This window comes from Esox lucius, chromosome 6 (assembly GCF_011004845.1).
Source record: "Esox lucius isolate fEsoLuc1 chromosome 6, fEsoLuc1.pri, whole genome shotgun sequence".
Taxonomy (NCBI): Eukaryota; Metazoa; Chordata; class Actinopteri; order Esociformes; family Esocidae; genus Esox; species Esox lucius.
Genome location: NC_047574.1, coordinates 19075746 through 19094402, shown reverse-complemented (window position 1 = coordinate 19094402; position 18657 = coordinate 19075746). Strand labels below are relative to the sequence as shown.

Genomic DNA, 18657 nt, shown 5'->3' with positions numbered 1-18657 from the left:
TTAATGTAAAACCAACGGTTGGAACGCAGCATCACAGTGAACACCAAGACGGCTAACCAGCGAACACTCGACTTACAGCAACCCCCCCCCAAAAAAATATGCTTGTTTCTCCTGACCCGGCTCAACATAATCGTAGTATTCATCTTTGCCTCTTCCTTAACCAGTTTCGGTCTGCATCTGCCCGCTGCACAAGTAAACTGCAGCGTATTGTACTGTGAATGGAAAGAGTAGTCAGCTGCCACCTGCATTTGACTCGAAGCCCCACTGTTCGGCAAATGACTTGTTAATGTACTTGGTGAATTATGGTGAAATAATGATGAATGACTTGGTGAAATTGGTCAAATTATATATACAGAGCACATTAGTTTTCAGGTATTTTCATTAACTATGAAACCTTTTCCAGATTGTAACAGGGTAAATGCTTAATAAAACCCAATAGGTTTTGTAGAACAGTCACTTCTAATCTCATCTGGATTGCTCGATATCAGTTCAACCAGTGGACAAGCATTTTCAGTCCCTATGAGAATCACCCTTATTGTAAACAGTATTTCTACATACCCAGAAATGTGCTTTGTTTTTTATGGTGTAGTTGATTGGAAAGACCTTTAGCTCATAAGAATTTGTCTTCTTTGTTGGTTTCCTTTTTTTGCCACCTCCTGGCTTGACGTTGAAAAGCTCCACACATACTCTCACCAAAGGTGCTGACACACCATTATAGAATCTGTCAGTGGATGGACTGTGTTGTGTTTTCTCTGGCAGCAGAGTTATTCCTTTTATTCCATTTCTTGGGACACCTTAGTCTACAAACAGAGCTAGTGATGAAAACGACAGGCTTGGAACTAGAGTGCAAGGGATTTTAGTTGTCTCGACTAAGCTACAACGGTCTTATCGAGGGCAAATAGAGAGAGTTCCAGACATGCTAGGAATCAGTAGAACCCCTCTGCCATGGAAATAACAAGCTAATTGTCACATATTAGATGATACTACATTACTGATACATTACTCCACTTGACACTACATTACAACAATAAGCTACATTATACTAATTCACCAATACTGCCAGTACTTTACACATTGACAGTACACTACATTACCACTTCATTAAAGTACATTACTAATATATTAAGTTTCCATTGCATTCCAATACATTAACAATGTATAACACTTCAGTACACAGCATTGCCAATGCATTAAACTACATGAAAGAACGACCTTTCACTGGTTCTTGGTCAATATTTTATAGCATGTTGTCTAACAAATGAGATTTGGTCGTCATCTTGACGAGTGTGAAGGATATTTCCTCGGTATTGACAGTTATTCCACGGTACTGCGTATGTTAAGAATTAGAATCAGGGGGTGTACAGTGCATACAGTGTAATCCTTTTTCCTTTTTTTCTGTTCATGAAAACCCAGTACTGTACCATTCAAGTCATTTGTACCTTTCCACTACCGCTCCCTCCACCCACAGAATGTGCTCCTACATTACCTCCCGCCTACCTCCACCTCTCAGCTCTTGCCGTGTAGGAATGCTAATCTCGTTAGCCAGGCATTCCAGAGCAAGCGGGCAGGAATTTTGCGGCGATTGCTAAATTGCTCAGGACATAAAAATGTTAACTGGGCTGTGACTGCTGCCGCCGCCCTCTGCTGCTGGCTACATGGACCACTTTAGACTGGGCCTGTCTGTGTCTGGCCGGGTGGTGACATCACCGCCTGCGTCATACCCTCCCCTCTCCGGTGACCTCCAAATCAGGATTATATAGGGTTACCTCCGCGGACACGGAAGTGGGTTGGAATTCTCTGTGTCAGCTCGGTTCTTCACAAAGTCTGAAACAGAGATTGTATATTTTAGGATTTGTATGCCGTACATAAGTGTGAACAGGTAGTCTGTTTTGATTCGCTCTTTTAAAGTGGATGCACTTACTGTAATTGGCTCTGGATAAGTGTGAATGCCTATTACGCAAAATGTCAAAGAAAAAAAAATCTGAACGATACAATACGTTCCAAAAGATTTGCGTGATCAGTTGTTCGATTGATAAAAAGCCATTAGTACATAGACTATCACTCAAGCTGCTCCCACAACAGCTCAATAGGGTTGAGATCCGGTGTCTGTGCTGGCCACTATTATAGACAGAATACCAGCTGACTTCCTCTTTCCTACATAGTTCTTACGTAGTTTGGAGCTGTGCTTTGGGTCACTGTCCTGTTGTAGGAGGAAATTGGCCCCAACCAAGTGCTGTCCACATGGTCTGGCATTGTGCTGCAACATGGAGTGATGCCCTTCCTTCTTCAAGATCCCTTCAATCCTGTACACATTTCAAACTGATATCATATTTTTGAATGGTAGTGTATATGACTTCTGAAGATGAATTTGCAAAATTGCTGTTTGATGACCTTCCCAAAAGAATAACAGCCTGCATATTTGTGTCAGAATAGAGCTATTAATAAGTATTCCAATCAGACAGCACTTGTGCCTGTGTCATTTCCTATTTTTAGGGGGGTCCTTTGAAGTTGCATTCCCTTTGTAGTCTGTGTTTGAGGGAAGTTTTGTGCTGTGATGTTATCTGGAGCCTCTGTGCTTTCATGTCTAATTGGTTTATGTTGGATGCTGGAGGCTGACAGAGAGCGAGTGGAGAAGATGTTGTCTGACTCTGAGTGAATGATCAGCCGCATCTTTTTTTAAGTGCAGCTGGAAAAAGTGCGAAGGACGATGGCCCTTTCCCAGGGGGTCTCTCTTTACCAACTCTTGGACACGCATCATGTATCGTATCCCATTGGTCTCTGAGAGTGAGCTTTCTGTCTGGAAACACAAGTGTGCTTCTGTTGTATTTCACTGAACAGGACATCATGTGTGTTTATGTGTGTGTAAACCATGTAACCCATGGTTGTGGTTAAAAAAAACAAGAATAAAATAACTGCCAGATATTTGTGTGGGTGGAACGGACCGCTAAACAGAAGACACTGATGCGGCTGAGTCAGTTTCTTCCATGGAATGTGTAACGTGAAGAAGGACTGTTGCTTCTTGTTGAAAGCATATGGAATTTAGCTAAGACGCTTACGTTGTTGTCAAGTTGTTGTCTTTATTTGCCTAGCCAAGAGCTCCTTCCCTGAAGCTGCAACCATTAGGAGCTGAGGAGAGGAAATAATGTGAGCCTTAAAAGCATGATAGCATTCAAACGCTTATTACAATGACCACTAATCATTGACAGACCTATAACCGTCCATCCAAACTTGCATAGCCCTAGTGTTTTAAGTCTTGAACTCAGGGATCCCATATATCACAGTGGTCTAACTCCGTTGTGCTTCATGGGCAGCATGCTAAAGCGACATGGGCTATTTTAGGGTGTATCATATGCTGTGTATATGTTTGAGTATGTTGGAGTCTTTTCTCCAGCCTCAGTTCTTGTCGGGATTCCTGACTGTTCTTACCCTGGCCAGCAGAGACTTTTCAGGGGAACGGTTCACTGATAACATCTCTCCTGTCATCCATCTGTCTCTTTCTGATGATGGCAGGGAGGAGAGGAGTGTGGATGGGAGGCGTGGAGGGGAGGTGGGTAAACTACACAGTCGAAAGCCTCATCCATATGGCTGTCATGCCTTGTCAGTTTGAACAGTATATTTAAACAAATGTGACAGCGAAGCCTCCACTTCTCACTTTCCTTTTTCAAAATACATCAGATACCGCGTGCATGACATTTCACCTCTGTTGGGATAGCGAACCGAAACAGCCTGTTCTAAAAGCAGATACTCATGATTACAGCCCGCCAGTCCAGTCCAGCTGTCCTGACCATCCACTGTGCCAACCCTGGCCCAAAACAACATGGCAGAACTAATGACTGACCGTTCCAGTGCCGCTTCGCGCTGGGTGTTGTGCCAGGGCGTTCAGAGTACCCTGTTGTTTTCTTTTTAAAGATAGGCCGCTCACTAACACGATGATCAGTCCCTTTTCCTGCCACTTTCAAGCCCATGGTTGGAGTCCTCCAAGTGGGATGACTGTGCGGTTCTGGATGCCATCTCCATTAGCTTTTTCCTCACAATAGGGACGTTTTGTGAAGAGAGTGTGATTCAGTCCTTCTGCTTTTCCATGGAGCCTTCACAAAAAGGTTGACATGCGCAGGCTGATGTGCAAGAATCTGGGATTCGTGATCCTTAACACCATTTTATCCATCAGCTGGTCGTGAAACATTGGGAGGGGCTCAGATGATTTCAATAGGGGCCTTACTGCAGGGAGGCTATGGAGGAGAATAAACTCTGCAGGATCTATTTGAATCTGTCAGCAGTTTCTCTTTTTTCTGTCTTTTGTTTCTCTCGTTCACTTTCTCTCACTTTCGGGCCTCTTCCTCTCCGGCTTCCATCTCTTCAGGGCGGGAAGTTGAGAGACTTGGGAAAATTGAGCTTATTGAAATGAAATCTATTAATATTGCATGTGTTTTCGTTTCATTGTCTGCATTAGCGTGTTCTCATTTCCTTCTCTGAGCATTTCCAGTTTGCTCTGTATGGATGTGTATCAGAGATTGGCCTTCCTCTGGAGAAGGAGACAGTCCCCTGAGCTGGTCTGCTGGCCCACACCTCTCTGTCCATTAGACTGGTCTCATGGTCACCAGATTGGCTACTGTCCGTCACTCCATTGCCTTTTACTATTGGTTTGATTGTGGTTGATTCTGGTATGTGTTCATTTTTAAATAGTTTGTTTTAGATATTGTTTCACTGAGCACAAAAAAATGGGCAGTATAGGAATTTCTTCATACAATTTATATGGAAGATATTTTAAAGTGGTTCTCAACCTTTCTACCTGCCAGGCCCCTGTTGGTCTATGAAAATATCTCAGGACCCCCTTACACAGATCTTACCTGTTTTCTTTTCACTAAAAGTATGTTTTTATTTTGTTTATTTAAATGTAATTGGTTGTTGTTACTGCCATCAGTGTACATTACTTGGTAATTTGTTTTACAAAAAGTAAATGAATAAGCAGAACGCCAGACAAATTGCAAATTCTGTTCTTTTAGTGTGAGGACTGCAACAGGCTTCTGGAAATAATCTGGTCAATGTGTGGAAAGGACTTTGACAAGCTTTATGCTTTTCACAAATATTCAAACCCCTGACCAATTATCTTATATTAATGAATTACCAATGGTAATGCTATTTTATTTTTAATCAAACTCAAAACAGAGATACTCTTATACAAATTAGAGAGGGAACGTAATATCCCAAATAATATCCATGTTTTTGGATATCCTGGTGAGCGCAGTTAGATCAATAATAAATGGATGCTGCATCAGTCCACCCTGGCACTGACAAGAAAACCTATGAGAGAAGCTATAGAGAGGCCAACAAACACTTTGAAGTACCTACAGTGTTCACTGGCTTGGGATGGAGTAATGGTGCCCCAATCAGCAATATCAAGAGCTCAGTATAACACTGTCATGTAAGGGAGGGTGGTAAGAAAGATGCCATTCAGAGAGTATCATCTGAACGCGTGACATTGGATGGTAGGTTAAGATGAGACCACGCTGGAGATTTCTGGTGAGAACTCATTACATACCTACCTCAAAAAGCGGTTTTCAGAACAAAATGTGGGTCTGCCAAAACTGTATGCAAGCAACATAATTCCGTTTGTGTTTTTTCTTACGAATATGACATAAAACGAATGTCACCATGCAATAACTGAGTTTTAGTTTTTTTAAATAAAATATCTGAAATTTAAATGTAAATTTTTTTATTCAATAATATCAGAGAATTGATCAGTGTTTTTTTTGCAAGGCTATGTGGATTATTTATCTATTAAAATAGCTGTCAAATAGTTTTTTTAATAATTATTTTTTTTAGCTCAGGATTCTCCTGGCAGCTCTCTTTGGCCCCCTGGAGGGCCTAGACCCTTGTTTGTAGAACATAGAGAAATATTGAGTTGACGGTTGGAATGGGATGGTTTAACATTCCCTAATCGTTCTTTTGTTTAACTTTGTAGGTATTAAGAAAAGAGAGCCATCCTCCCTCCTTGTATCTCACTCATTCCATCTCCTCAACTCTCCGTGTTTTGAAGAGCCCACGTAATGTGTGTTAAATGCTTCAGAGAAAAGCCACATGAACTAAGGAACAGATACCATCATTATTCTCTAGCCATGACATGTTTCAAGTTGTGTGCTTAAACAATTCATTCTCATTTGGTCTGTCAGAATATTGATCACATGGTCCAAATTCTAATCCAGTTAGGCCTGGTTGGTCCTCTGAGTCCAGCTGCAGCATGGTTTCAGGTCCGGCCCACTGCTCTTTGGGAAAAACCACTCTCCATCTTTCACCACTTTCTTGTCCAATCAAGCATAAAAATGCCACAACGATATATATTGTAAGTATCTATTCTAAATCAACTAGACATCTGTTTATATCTGGCTCAGAGAGGGAGTGGGAGCCATTGGGTAAAGTTTGTTATCCATAGGTCGTGTCCCCAACTGTGTTTTCAACAATTCAGTAAATCTGGCAGTTACCCACAAATGTGACCGACTTTACCCCCCACCCCCTCCTCTTCCTCTCCCCCTGTTCTCTCTTTAGCGTTTCTTTTCTCGTGCCTGTCACTCCAAGGTATGTGAAGAGCCTTATCAGTTTGCTTCCTGTCCTTTGGGGAGTTCCTGGGAGCAGTTTCGTTTTCCCTCCCTCCCTCCCTCCCTCTGTCTTCTGTCTCACTTTCTCCCTCTTTGTCTCGGCTCAAATCATCTTACCCATGTGCAACATCAACCTTTGCTGAAATGAAACCATCAACACCATGCTTCAGTTCAAATTTGTGTGTCAAATTCTAGAATATCACAGTTATTCTTTGGCACAGTCTTTGGCACACTGAATAACTTTCTCCAGCTGTCTAGTTGGGGAAGCTGCAGTTACACTAGCCTGTGTGTGTTTTAGGTCTAACTATACTCATGGGGACCAAATGTCCCCATGAGAATAGTAAAACCAGAAACTTTTACTCATGTGCGTGCGTGCGTGCGTGTGAACTACATCTATGTCTACCTGAAGTCCCCGCAAAAAGTAGTGAAACCTGAGAAATTGGTCCCTACAAGTTTTTTTGAAACTAGGAAAGATTTTCTACAAGACAACACCGTTGGGCATACATGGCTGTTAGATTTGGGGTTTACTTTTACATTGAGGCTATTGGCTAGGCGTTAGGGCTAGTGAATAGGGAACATGGATTTCTGGGTCAGGGTTAAAGAAAGAAAGACAAACGTGTATGTTGTTGTGGATAGAGGCCATGCAGAGGTGCTTTTTATGAAAGCACAGAAGGCTGGTCAGTTGAATGTTCCAGCCCCTCATGTTACACCTGAATAGCCTAGGTTATCAGTGCTGTACTGATTGACATTCAGGAGTCTCGGTCATGTTTTCTGGCTGACAGAACTACTAGGTGTTTACTCCATCCCTGGGTGTCCTTGCACAAGAAGACTGTAGAAACCTTTCTCAGTTGTAAATGACATCTGATGGCTCAAATAAAGTATCTGGGTCTATGTCGCTTGTATGTCTCTAAAGTAGTATTTACATCAAAAGTACTTTACCTCTTGTGCTTATGTAATAGTGATAATCCATTACATGGCTCAAAATGATTCAAATGTGAGGGCCCTTGGGTAAATTATACCACCTTGCTGGTATAGACTATTCTTGTTTGCTTATGTAGAACCACTTCCTGAAAGATAAGTGGAGTTATTACATAAATAAAATAACTAGAATAACTATTATCTTCTCTAGACTATATCATGCATATTCTTTTGACCTTGTTTTAATGGTGGAGCCCCTATCACCAAGCCCCTCCCACGTTGTCTCCTCACCTAGCGTATTTGGCACTGCTCGTCTGAGGGGTTTTTCGGGCCTGCCTCTGGCCAGCTGCAAGGAGACAAAAGGTTTGTGTGTGGGAAGGGGATACCTCAGTTTTTCTTGATTTAATGCTCCTGAAAGATCCCCCCTGGACCAAACCCTGTCAGGTGCGAGGCAAACGCCGGTGGGTCTTTTGAAAGATGCAAACGCCAGTGGATGAGATCCCCTGACCAGACCTTGAATCCCCAGACCTTATCCCCACGACACCCGCCTGGCGATTAGCATCAGTGTGAATGAACGATTAGAGAAAGGGTCCGGCGAGGGGCTGCTCAAAGGAATGTCTACGCTAACCTACGTAATGTCCTCGCATCGGGCCAACACCAATGCCCTTTAAACCGAGTGAGCCCAGGCCCGGGTGAACAAAGAAACCACCCACAATCGAGCACAAGCTCAAGCAGGTGTAATTCAAGTGAACATCAACTCTGCCAAGGGAGCTTTCGCTCTGATAATAAACGTTGTCGCGTACCATGACGTCATAGCAAGCCTTAGGGGGCTGGGATGTCGTGCAGACTGCCCAAGATAGAGGACTAGTCTAGGCCAAAATGCCACCCTTTTCCCCCTAAAGAGGGCACTGCTTTCACCCAGAGCCTCTGGTCCTTAGAAATGCAGGGGATATATATGTAGGGGATAGGGTGGTATTTGCCCCACCCCCGTGTCGTTCTGAGGAGCAGGCCCTGTGATGAATGATTCATAGAGGTAACAGTTGTGAAAACATGAAGGCCGCGTACGCACAGAGCAGCTGCACACTTCAAATGAGACACTAGCAGGCCTGCGGTCACCACCCTCCCCTCCTCCTCTGTTTTCTCAGTTTTTCCCCTAGCCCTCCCTTTGTTCTTCCATCCCTCTATCCCTCCCTCGCTTTTGTCACATGTTCCTAACAGTTTTCCTTATGGTCAGATTTAGGCTGTCATATTGTGATGTAGGTCAGCCATGGACGAGCCTGTATTTACTGTCATCCAGTAAATAGGGCAGAAGTTATTTCTCCATAGTGCAGGCTGACGAGCCGCATTTTCAGGCAGGTTGAAATAAAGGAGTTAAGTGTGTGTGTGTGTGTGCGCGCGTGTGCGGGCGTGCATGCGTGGAGAAAAGCCTCACTTTCCTCTGCCCTCTGTTTCCTTAAAGACAACTCATTCAAAAGACCAGCCCATATATTGTAGAAATAAATTCTATGCCTGGATATTTATTTCTCCAATAAAATGAATTACTGTATTACGTTACTTGGCTGTCATTATCTATACATAATTTTGGTAAGACATTTCACAATGTATTTCCATCCTGCATGTCTGTGTACTGACTGTATATATTCTCTGGATTAATACCCCCTGTTAAACAACATTTAAAAAAGTCTTGAAATAGTCAAATCAAACCTTAAATGGCCTCATTGCACATGACAAAACGTTTCTGTGGTGCAGTAGTGACTAATGGAAACTGCAACAAAATTGTCAGCGTTGTGATCTGTGGAAACCTCATTTCAACGTTCTCTCTCACTGCCCCCCCCCCCCCCCCCCCCCCACCTTCGTTTCTTCTAGTTATTTGCGTCCAGGCTGCAACCATCCAGTTCACCAAGGAGCCCAAATCCCAGGATGCATTGCACGGCCGCAGCGCCATGCTCCGCTGTGAGGTCAGCGATCCAGCCAACATCCAGTACGGTTGGCTACACAACGGCCAGCCCCTGGACAACTCAGACAGACGGTTCCGTGAGGGCAGCAATCTCAAGTTTACGGCGGTGGACCGGAGCCTGGATGCTGGGAACTTTGAATGTGTAGCCGTCAACACGGTCACAGGAGAGGAGGTCCGCTCCACTAATGCCTCCTTCAACATCAAGTGTGAGTGTTCACCCTGTAGGTCCATGTAGTCAGCTGGAGGTGGCTCTGGATAAGTTCATCCATGCTTAGTGACATATATTGAAATGGAAACTTCTGTTTGGGTTCTTTCAAAGACAGGAAATTGAGGGAGTGGCCCAGTTTTTCCATATTGCTATTTGATTTGACCTATAATAACTTGCTGTGTGAAATTGTTTTAATTTTATTTTTTTTATTAAGTTTGTGGCTTTTCTTTGTATGAATGGAGTGGCTATAGAATCTAGATTGGCCAGTTCATCCTTCTCCAGACAAAGGGTTTGGTCAGCTCAAACTCCTAAGCAGTATGATGTCATCCTCCTGAGCATTTTTCAAAGAGTTGGTTTGATCGAGTAGTTTGAGGTGTACTTTTTCTCTAATTTATGATTAGATGATTAACATTACAAAACAATAGGACGTTTTTATCGGGCAGTTACTTTAATGACTAGAAATGTGTCATACAATTTGTCAACAGAAAATCATAATTATTCTCTTTTAATTTTTTTATTTAACCATTTTGTAATGTTTGCACCCATTTGAACGGACCCATGTGCTGAACATGTGCAAACATTTTCCTGAAGTTTCAAAGAAGCAGCACCGGATTTTTACATTTCCATGCAGGCCACCCAAATGTTAAAAGCCACGTAAAAGGGTCTGTATTGAATTTCAGGTGAGATTGTACAAAATAAGAAAAAGTTTCTCTACCTTGTTAGTTGTATGTTCTTTGTTGCTTCCTTTTCATTGAAAAGGAAACTTGATCTGTCACCAAGCATCTGTTTCTGGTTTCTTTTCTCCACAGTGTTACACTCTCGTTTCCCACATTCCCATAAAAGGCTTTTGTGTGTCGAAATTACTGAGGAGTGTAATTCACCTTCCAGTCATGTCATTATTTTCATTCTAGATTAACAGTGTTCTGCTTTAACATCTTATTTCATTTAGGAGGTTTTTCTTAACCACCCCCCAAATCCCAATCCCTTTGTATTTTAATGGCGACAAAAATTCATGTTAAGTACTCAGAGAACTTTAACTATGGTATTTTTTTGGTACGTAACCAAACCATAGCAGCCCTCCTTTGTTTCAGATACGAACAGCAGCCTTGTTTATTGTGAAGCTGCCCTCCTGCTGGGAACTGGGGGGGAAAAAAGTGTTTCTCAGGAGCACAGTATATACTGTATATCTAAACTATATTTATTTTGCTATGCCTGGTACAGCTGACCTAAAACATATGGCCTTTTTGTCATTTAGCAAACATTCGTACAGAGATTTACGGAAACTATTTGGGGTAAGTGTCTTGCTAAAGGGCAGAGTGCTTGAGTCTAGGTTTCAAACTATCGACTTTTAGGTTGCTGGCCCATCACTGTAGCACTGTCTGTTCCCACAGAGAAAACAGCTGGATTAAGCAATGCAGAGTTAAATCCACAGTTTCAATTCAACTTATGAGTCTTCAGTAAGCCAGGCTGGTTGGTTTTTAATATTTGGTGAGGTATGTTCTATAGATCCTGAGCACAGATTCAGATGACAGATTATCAGATTACTGTGCAGAGTAATGAATCAATACACACACACACACACACACCCCCACAGAGACCTGAGATTTAAACCAACACAAGGCTGTGTGATCTCACTTCACCAGCAAGCCTGTGGCATCTGCTGCCTTGGCTCAGTTCCTATTAAAGAAGAAGAGCCAGTTATCCTGAAGAAACATATTATTTTTGAGGCCCTTGTCTGACCTGAAGGAAAGTCCTGTGATTAAAAAAGATTTATTGCTCCATTAAAAGTGTAGACTTACTCACTGCCATGGATAAAACAAACTAGACATGTACCCCAAATTTTTATCACTACTCAGAATATACTAGATGATCTTTCAGGTCACGATTGTGAGAAATCTGAAGAATGCTTTTATGACGTTAATCATTATGAAATGAACTTGATTAAGATTAAGATTGGCTGGTGGACGGATGGGACCTCTGATAGGACCAGGTTAAGGACTTGCATGGGTCAAGACAGTGAGCTTCCAAACTGACACACTAATGGTGTTTGGGTCATGTTGGTCTGCAGTCAAATGCCTTTCAGAGCCCAGCCCTGCTCTTCTAACTGTCCCTCCCAATCCTTACAGTATATACAATGACCTACTGATGGCACTGTATTAATGCCACCCTGCAGCCATTTGGTCACTCTATTGAGGTGGCTGTATTAATAAATGTATAAATGTCTACATTTTGCCACGTCAATTCAAATACAGACCCCATTATGCGTACTATGAAATGATATTATGTTGGATGAAAATAAAACAAACTATATTACTACTTATTCCTTAGCACCTTCCACTTGTGTCCGTATACACGCTGAAATGCCAGATTTGGACACTGATAACCAGCTACACTGATTCACATGGGGACACAGTGGAGGTGTTTAGTAAACTCTGAGATGAGCCTCTAAACTGAGGCTCTGGGCTAAGAACAGAGCACAACTGTATTGGTTTTGACTGACCTTCTGAAACAATGTAGCTTTCTGAGTAAGGGGTGGTAATGCAGTAAATAAGAGCAAGTCAAATTGTTTGTAAATTTTAGATGATTTGGTTTATTATTTTTAAGATATATTTTTGGGCATTTGTGCTGTATTAACAGAGACAGCGGGGAAACATGAGAGTTTTTACCGCAAAACCCTTTGTCTGATTCCAACTGTCTCGGCAACAGTACACAAACCCTGTAGGCTGTGTCAGAAAGCACTGGGCCAACCAGCCCACAGAGCATTGTTGTCAACATCCTGATTACTTCTAGGGATCTTTAGCTAGTGGTGTCAAAAATCAACTTTGTAATTGATGTAAAACAATAAAACATGAAAAAGTTTTTTCTGTTGTGTGTTATGAAGAAACAATTTCATCCGAACATCTGGCTAAATGCACAAAATTATCCCCACTTTTTGCTTGCAAATTACAATCTTTTAGGCCTTCACTGATGTAGATTGTCAAAGCCTAACATCGGAATATAATGTTATATAACCTGGCTAGTCGTGTTGGCCAGAGACCAAGCTCACCCACCTGACTGTGATTTCATGGACTGTGCGAACAACAACAACAACAGTAACTGTCTTGCAGTGGGATGTAGGTCTGTGTTCAAAACAAACATTGACAAGTGTGCTTAGTAATTCCCCAACAGTACAGGTAGCACAGCTGTAAATGAAATGTAAAATATACATTGAATCAACCTTGTCAAGACTGGACTCGTGTCATGTGAACTGTTTGGTCGCGACATACCCTGTAATCTCCAAACAGTTCCTTTTTAGTTCCCACCATGATTATGCACATGCTTTTGATGTTTCTTCTGTAATTAACCGTTTAATTTAGCCTGACCCATATGGACTAATTCACACAAGTGCACTGTAAGGATTTGAAATTATAATCATAATTATAATCTTTTGTTGATGATATATTCAAATACTGTAAGATCCCATTCATTCCTATTGAGGACTTCTGCTACGACTGCCAATGTCTGCTTTATTGCTTCGAAGGTTCTCAACGGCCACAATACAGCAACAGCAATCTATTATATACTCTCATCATCAAAATACACTTAATTGTTTACTTAGTTTTTGTCCACAATGACAATTAGCTTAACCTAGGAAATCTGTTCTCACAAATAGAATGAGAGGTGTTATTGACTCCTTGAATCTTTGCCACTGAGTCAGTTATTTATGGTGACAATGATTGAATAACTCAATCTGCCAAGTTCATGGAAAGTGAGGGAGAGCCACAAGACCAGAATTCTCCAATATCCCTGCAGATTTGGCATCATTTGACAGTATTCCGCTTCTGTGGCCTGTTACTTTCACTAGGTTTGAATTTTTTAGAATTTTCCCCCTTAAACCCGTAATTAAAGAGCTCACACGTGCAGATGAGTTGGCACTGTACACTACAAGCTGTAATCACATCAGTGGAAGTGAAAGCTGTCTTTGCACGTCTTCATCCACATCACATTTTATAATTTGTCCGATTTGTGTCACCGTTTGATTTGCCACGGATCATTCTGAATATCTTTTGTTTGGCCGTGTTGTGACAGATCTGGTCATATTTGCCCAACATGCATTTAACGTGCAATAAACCCTTAGCCTTCCAGTAAATAACCCAGAATTCCCCTTGGGCAGTATTAGTTCATGCATGTGCAGTCATGTGTGTGTGAGTTTGCGTGTGTGTGCACATGTGATTGTATGTCTACCGTCCATGTCAGCTTTTTATGGGACTATATTAAGACCTAGAAACCCACTCCCCCGTGTGTCAAGCGATACAGTTCAGTGCCGCTGTGTTCTGGGTGAAAAGGGCGGCCTCCCAAATCAATTCCCTATTTAGTGCTTTTTCTATAGTGGCCTACTTTTGACTTGGTCAAAAATAGTGCGCTATAATAGGGTATAGGTTGCCGTTTGGGAAGCAATTAAAACAAATCTATTTCAGACTCAACGAAGGCTCTGCTAATCCCTTCAGTTCGCTGGAGTCATTTAGTCTTTTGTTTTCTAATGGAAGCTTAGCCTCTCCACTAGTACTTTTGACTCCTAGCCAACTCAGGGTGTCACCCGTAAAAGGGGTAGAGGCAACAGTAGAGCTATCGCTATCTTGTTTATTGGTCCTACAGGTTGTGGCTTCCTCTCGCTTGATTATAGCAATAGGATGTGACTCGTAATCTGTCAAAGTATTGACACCTCACCAAACCGAATTTCGGCTTTCAAACCGCAATGGTGTGCTTGGCAACAGTATTGGGGGAAGTGAAAAATGGCCAAACTTAATGTTTGAGGTGGTTAAAGCTATCATTAAACGTGGCAGGTGAACGTGGCTAACTGACACATACCGATTTGGGAGAAAAATTTCTGTGCTGATTTTAAAATCTGGTGAGTTGAGCGCTACAGTAGATAGTATGGATATATAAGCCAACACTAAGTTAGTGTCATTTCAGTTTGCATTTGGAAAACTGCTTGTTCATCACTTTTTGAAAGGTTTTTAAGGGTCACGTTTTAACCCTATTTTAGAGGTTAGGGAGAGAGAACTCTAGCTATATTCCATCTGTCAATAAAAAAAAATCTAAAATAACCTAGCTGACCAAAAAATCTAGCTGAACAAATCCAGCCGTTACTCTGGTAACTGCAGTATGACTACATCATGGAAACTGTTCACCATGGCAACGAATCAGCTCGTTAAGCGTAACACGTAGATACTCATGCATACCAGTCCCTTGGTGATTGAAGATGTGAACAAGCCCTAAGCCTCTGTCCTATCAATGTCCTACGATTCATCTGTTATTAAAACTAGCAACGCGGACCTGGCACCCCGCCTTCCTTCTAGTGTTATTAAACCTTGTTGCTCCAAATTATCAGGTTGAGGTTGCCAGACGTTCCTCTGTTTTTTTCCCCTTTTCACTGCTCTGATTGTCTTGCCTATTCTTTCTCAGTAGAAGCTGAGGGTCAAAGAATTTCTGTCCGTATCAACTGACTTGTGGTCATTTGAAGAGGCGATCATGGAGGACATGATGTCACACATGTTCATTTTACGGACTGACAAGGGATGACAGACATATGGATGAGACTCTCTCCTCGTGTCTCCTCTCTGTTTCCTCTACCTTTCCATCTCCTGCTCCGCACACTGATTCGACTCCCTGTTTCCTGATATCTGGAAGGTTTGCCTCACCCATCCATCTACAGCAGTACTAATAACAGGTCTGTTGGTGTCTGGCCCGAGGTTGTGACGAGAGAGTCCTGTCTTTAACCACTCAGAAGACTGGAGGACTTGACTGACAGCCGGAGCTAATCAGCATCTCCTACTCCGCCGTCAGACATGCCACAGACACACACACACACACACACACACACACAAGCGCACACATCTGTAGCACTGGGGCATGCTCTGTCAGGGTTGACTAACGAGCCTTGCCTCGCCTGCCTGGCTCATCCAGGGATGAGTGAAGTAGGGATGAAGGCCCGGGGGGAGGGGGTTGCTGTAATGCATAGTGACAGGACTTTCCCTATCGCCTCCTCTGACCTTACAGTGGTGCCCCCCCACATCCTGTCTCATTCCATGCATAGTTGATAGACGATGAAAACATTGGCAGAGACCGACTCACTATTCAGCCACAGGCCATACGAGTGGAACCCCCCCACCCCCCGCAACACACACACACAGTCACACAAACGAGCTGAAACCAATGCTGCACCAACAAATGTGGTACAGACACAAAACAGCCACACGGGCAGAGTATAACCACGGCAAACATGGTTTCTTTCTCAGGGTTTCAGTTGGGTAAGAGAAATCGACACGGCATGGGGAGAATGACAGACTAATAAGTACAATCATTGTGGAAATATATTGGTTCCACTTGAGCGGAAATGGATCGGCAAGGGAGTTTCCTACTGCTCCGTGTTGTCCGTTGGATTTTTGTGCGGGTTGGCTCGGTCAACACTGTGGTAAATAAAAATGTAAGTTTTTTTGCCCAGCTCCAGCACAATGTTCTGGTTTCATATTTAACTGATGTCATCAATAAATACCGTTAGGGAGGGTTCATCTGATATATTCGAAAGACACATATTCTTTTGGGGACCTTTCTGAATATATCGACTGAGTTGGGTCAAAACTGCATAGGAATTGTGCTCTGTGTGCTTTCCATTGTGGCTCTATTCAAGACAGTTTCTCCTCTAGATATCAGAATCCCCTGACACCCAGAGCAACTAGCCTCTCATTTCCTTTTCCATCTTTATGGGCTCCTCTGAGTGGTCTTGTTAACTGAGAAACTCGACGTGGTCTGTCTCCATAAAACACACGCGTGCCTCACAGTCAGTTGGGGGACAGCATAGCCCTGATAAATGTTGTGGTTGATCTCTGGGTATCCCTCTGACCGTGTCTCCACGGTGTCAAGGTGATGGGGCTCCTGCTAGTTTCATTAACATCACTGTTGGCCTGAAGGCTTTGGAACTGTGTGTGTGTGTGTGTGTTAAAATGTGTTCCATGAGAACAGATACTGGAATGCCACGTAACTCATTTTGCCTCCTGTCTCTCTCTTTCTCCCTCCTCTCTTTCTCCCTCCTCTCTTTCTCCCTCCTCTCTTTCTCCTCTTCACCTTTTCTCTCTCTTTCTCTCTCTTTTCTTTAACTTTTTGTCTCTTATTCTTTTTGTCTGTCACTTTCTCACCCACTCTCCCTGTTTCTCTCTGTATCTCTCCATACCAGGGTTGGAAAGTGGGGGCATGGTCCTGAAGGAGCCAGCGACGAAGGCGGAGATCGAAAGCTCTGCACCAGTGACGTTACGATGCCAAATTGACGGACACCCACGGTGAGCCTCTCTGCCCTCGTCTCTTTTTTTTTTCCCACCAAGTTCCCATACTGGGAATACAACCCTAGGGACGGTTGTAATGTCTTCCTCCACTGTGTGTAAAAGTGAACTCCCAACCTAACTATGCTCTTCTGGCATGTGACAAAGTGAGATCGAAATGGCTCTCACGCGCATGACTTTACCTCAACATATTTATTGAAAACATTTTCTTTCAGAAACGTTCTCTCACATCCTCCTCCTGCTCCGTCTCTCCTCTTTTCCCCCTCAAAGGCCCACATGCCAGTGGTTCCGGGACGGGGTGAAACTCACGGAGAAGACCCATCAGATCAACAACAAGGAGCGCACCCTGACCTTCAAGAGTGCCAGTCCGGATGACAACGGCCAGTACTACTGCTGTGCCAAGAATGCAGCCGGCCAAGTGTGCAGCAGCACCAACTTCACCCTCAACATTATCGGTGTGTTTTTGGGGGGAAGGGAATAAGATGTGATTTCTGTGTGTGTGTGTGCAGGTAAACCCATACTTGTGAGGACCAAATCCTGCAAGGATCTTCCTGCAAGGATCTTAAAAGAACATTTTGCCTGTCCACATGATGAATGCTAGGTTTATGCTAGGGTTATGTTAGGGTTAAGGTTTAGGATTAATGGTGGGATAAGAATTGGGTTTAGAGAACATTTTGAGTGAGAATATTGATTTAAGCCAGGATAGATGGACATAAAATGTGTGGGTGCGTGTCTTTTCTGTGTGTGTTTCTTTGATGTGTTTAGCCAGTGTGGCAGTGTGGGCTCCACTACTCAGCAAACACTGCCTGAAACTCATAATCCTGCTTCTTTGTTGACACGTCAGACACCCAAGTCCCCCTTGGCAATTTGGCCTCATTACTACTGACTGTTCTCATTCCTACCTTTATACACACACACACACACCCACACACTCCACCACCACCACCGAACACACTGTGGAGCCGGGCTGCAGTGTAATGTTAATGAATCACAAAAGGAAAGGTTATGGCGTGTTAGCAGGAAAGCTTGGCCCGTGCTTTTCATAAATATTTCCACACCTGTAGTGGTGTGTTTGGTCACCGGATAGGCTCTTTAAAGACCCCGAGGCACTGTGAGGTTGTCTTGCACGGAGAGAGTAGCTGTGGACCATTAGTGTCGTGTGAGAGGGGTTAAGAGGTGAAAGGGAGGGGAGACGGAGAGGGAAAAGGGTAGAGCGAAGGAAAGAGCCTGTAATGTCGTTATGGCGTAGGACCAGCATGTAAGCATCGACATCAACCCACTTACACACACTAAATCAATCACACTGAAGAAACCCATGTATTCTAAAGGAACTGTACATGAACCTTAGCTTCCTCACTTCATTCTCAGATTTCACTTAACTGTGTTGCTCCGTTCATGGCAATCCTGTTTTTGTATTTCAGTTAGCCTGACATCACATTGCTGTATTTTTCTCCTGGTTTCTATGGGTGTTTTTGGCTTGTTTTCCAGAGTCTATGTCTATTGTTGTTGTGGTGTTGATATGTTCCCCTGAGTCAGCAGCACATCTTTGGGAGAAACCTGATCTGCCTTTAGCCACCTGTGATGTTTCCATGCACACACACACACACACACACACACACAGGCTCATAGCAGATTAGCACCTGGATGGAGAGACAAAAGCTACCG

The 18657-nt window shown here is 43.1% G+C and overlaps 1 protein-coding gene across 2 annotated transcripts in view; it reads left to right on the top strand.

The window, feature by feature from the left end:
- Nucleotides 1-18657, top strand: part of LOC105010674 (inactive tyrosine-protein kinase 7) — a 91800-nt gene that overhangs the window by 50316 nt on the left and 22827 nt on the right. For both annotated transcript variants that reach the window (XM_020047660.2, XM_010870166.3), the window contains exons 3-5: nt 9378-9674; nt 16890-16992; nt 17263-17447. In XM_020047660.2, coding sequence (XP_019903219.2) covers nt 9378-9674; nt 16890-16992; nt 17263-17447 — 585 coding nt within the window. The remainder of the gene's footprint in view (nt 1-9377; nt 9675-16889; nt 16993-17262; nt 17448-18657) is intronic.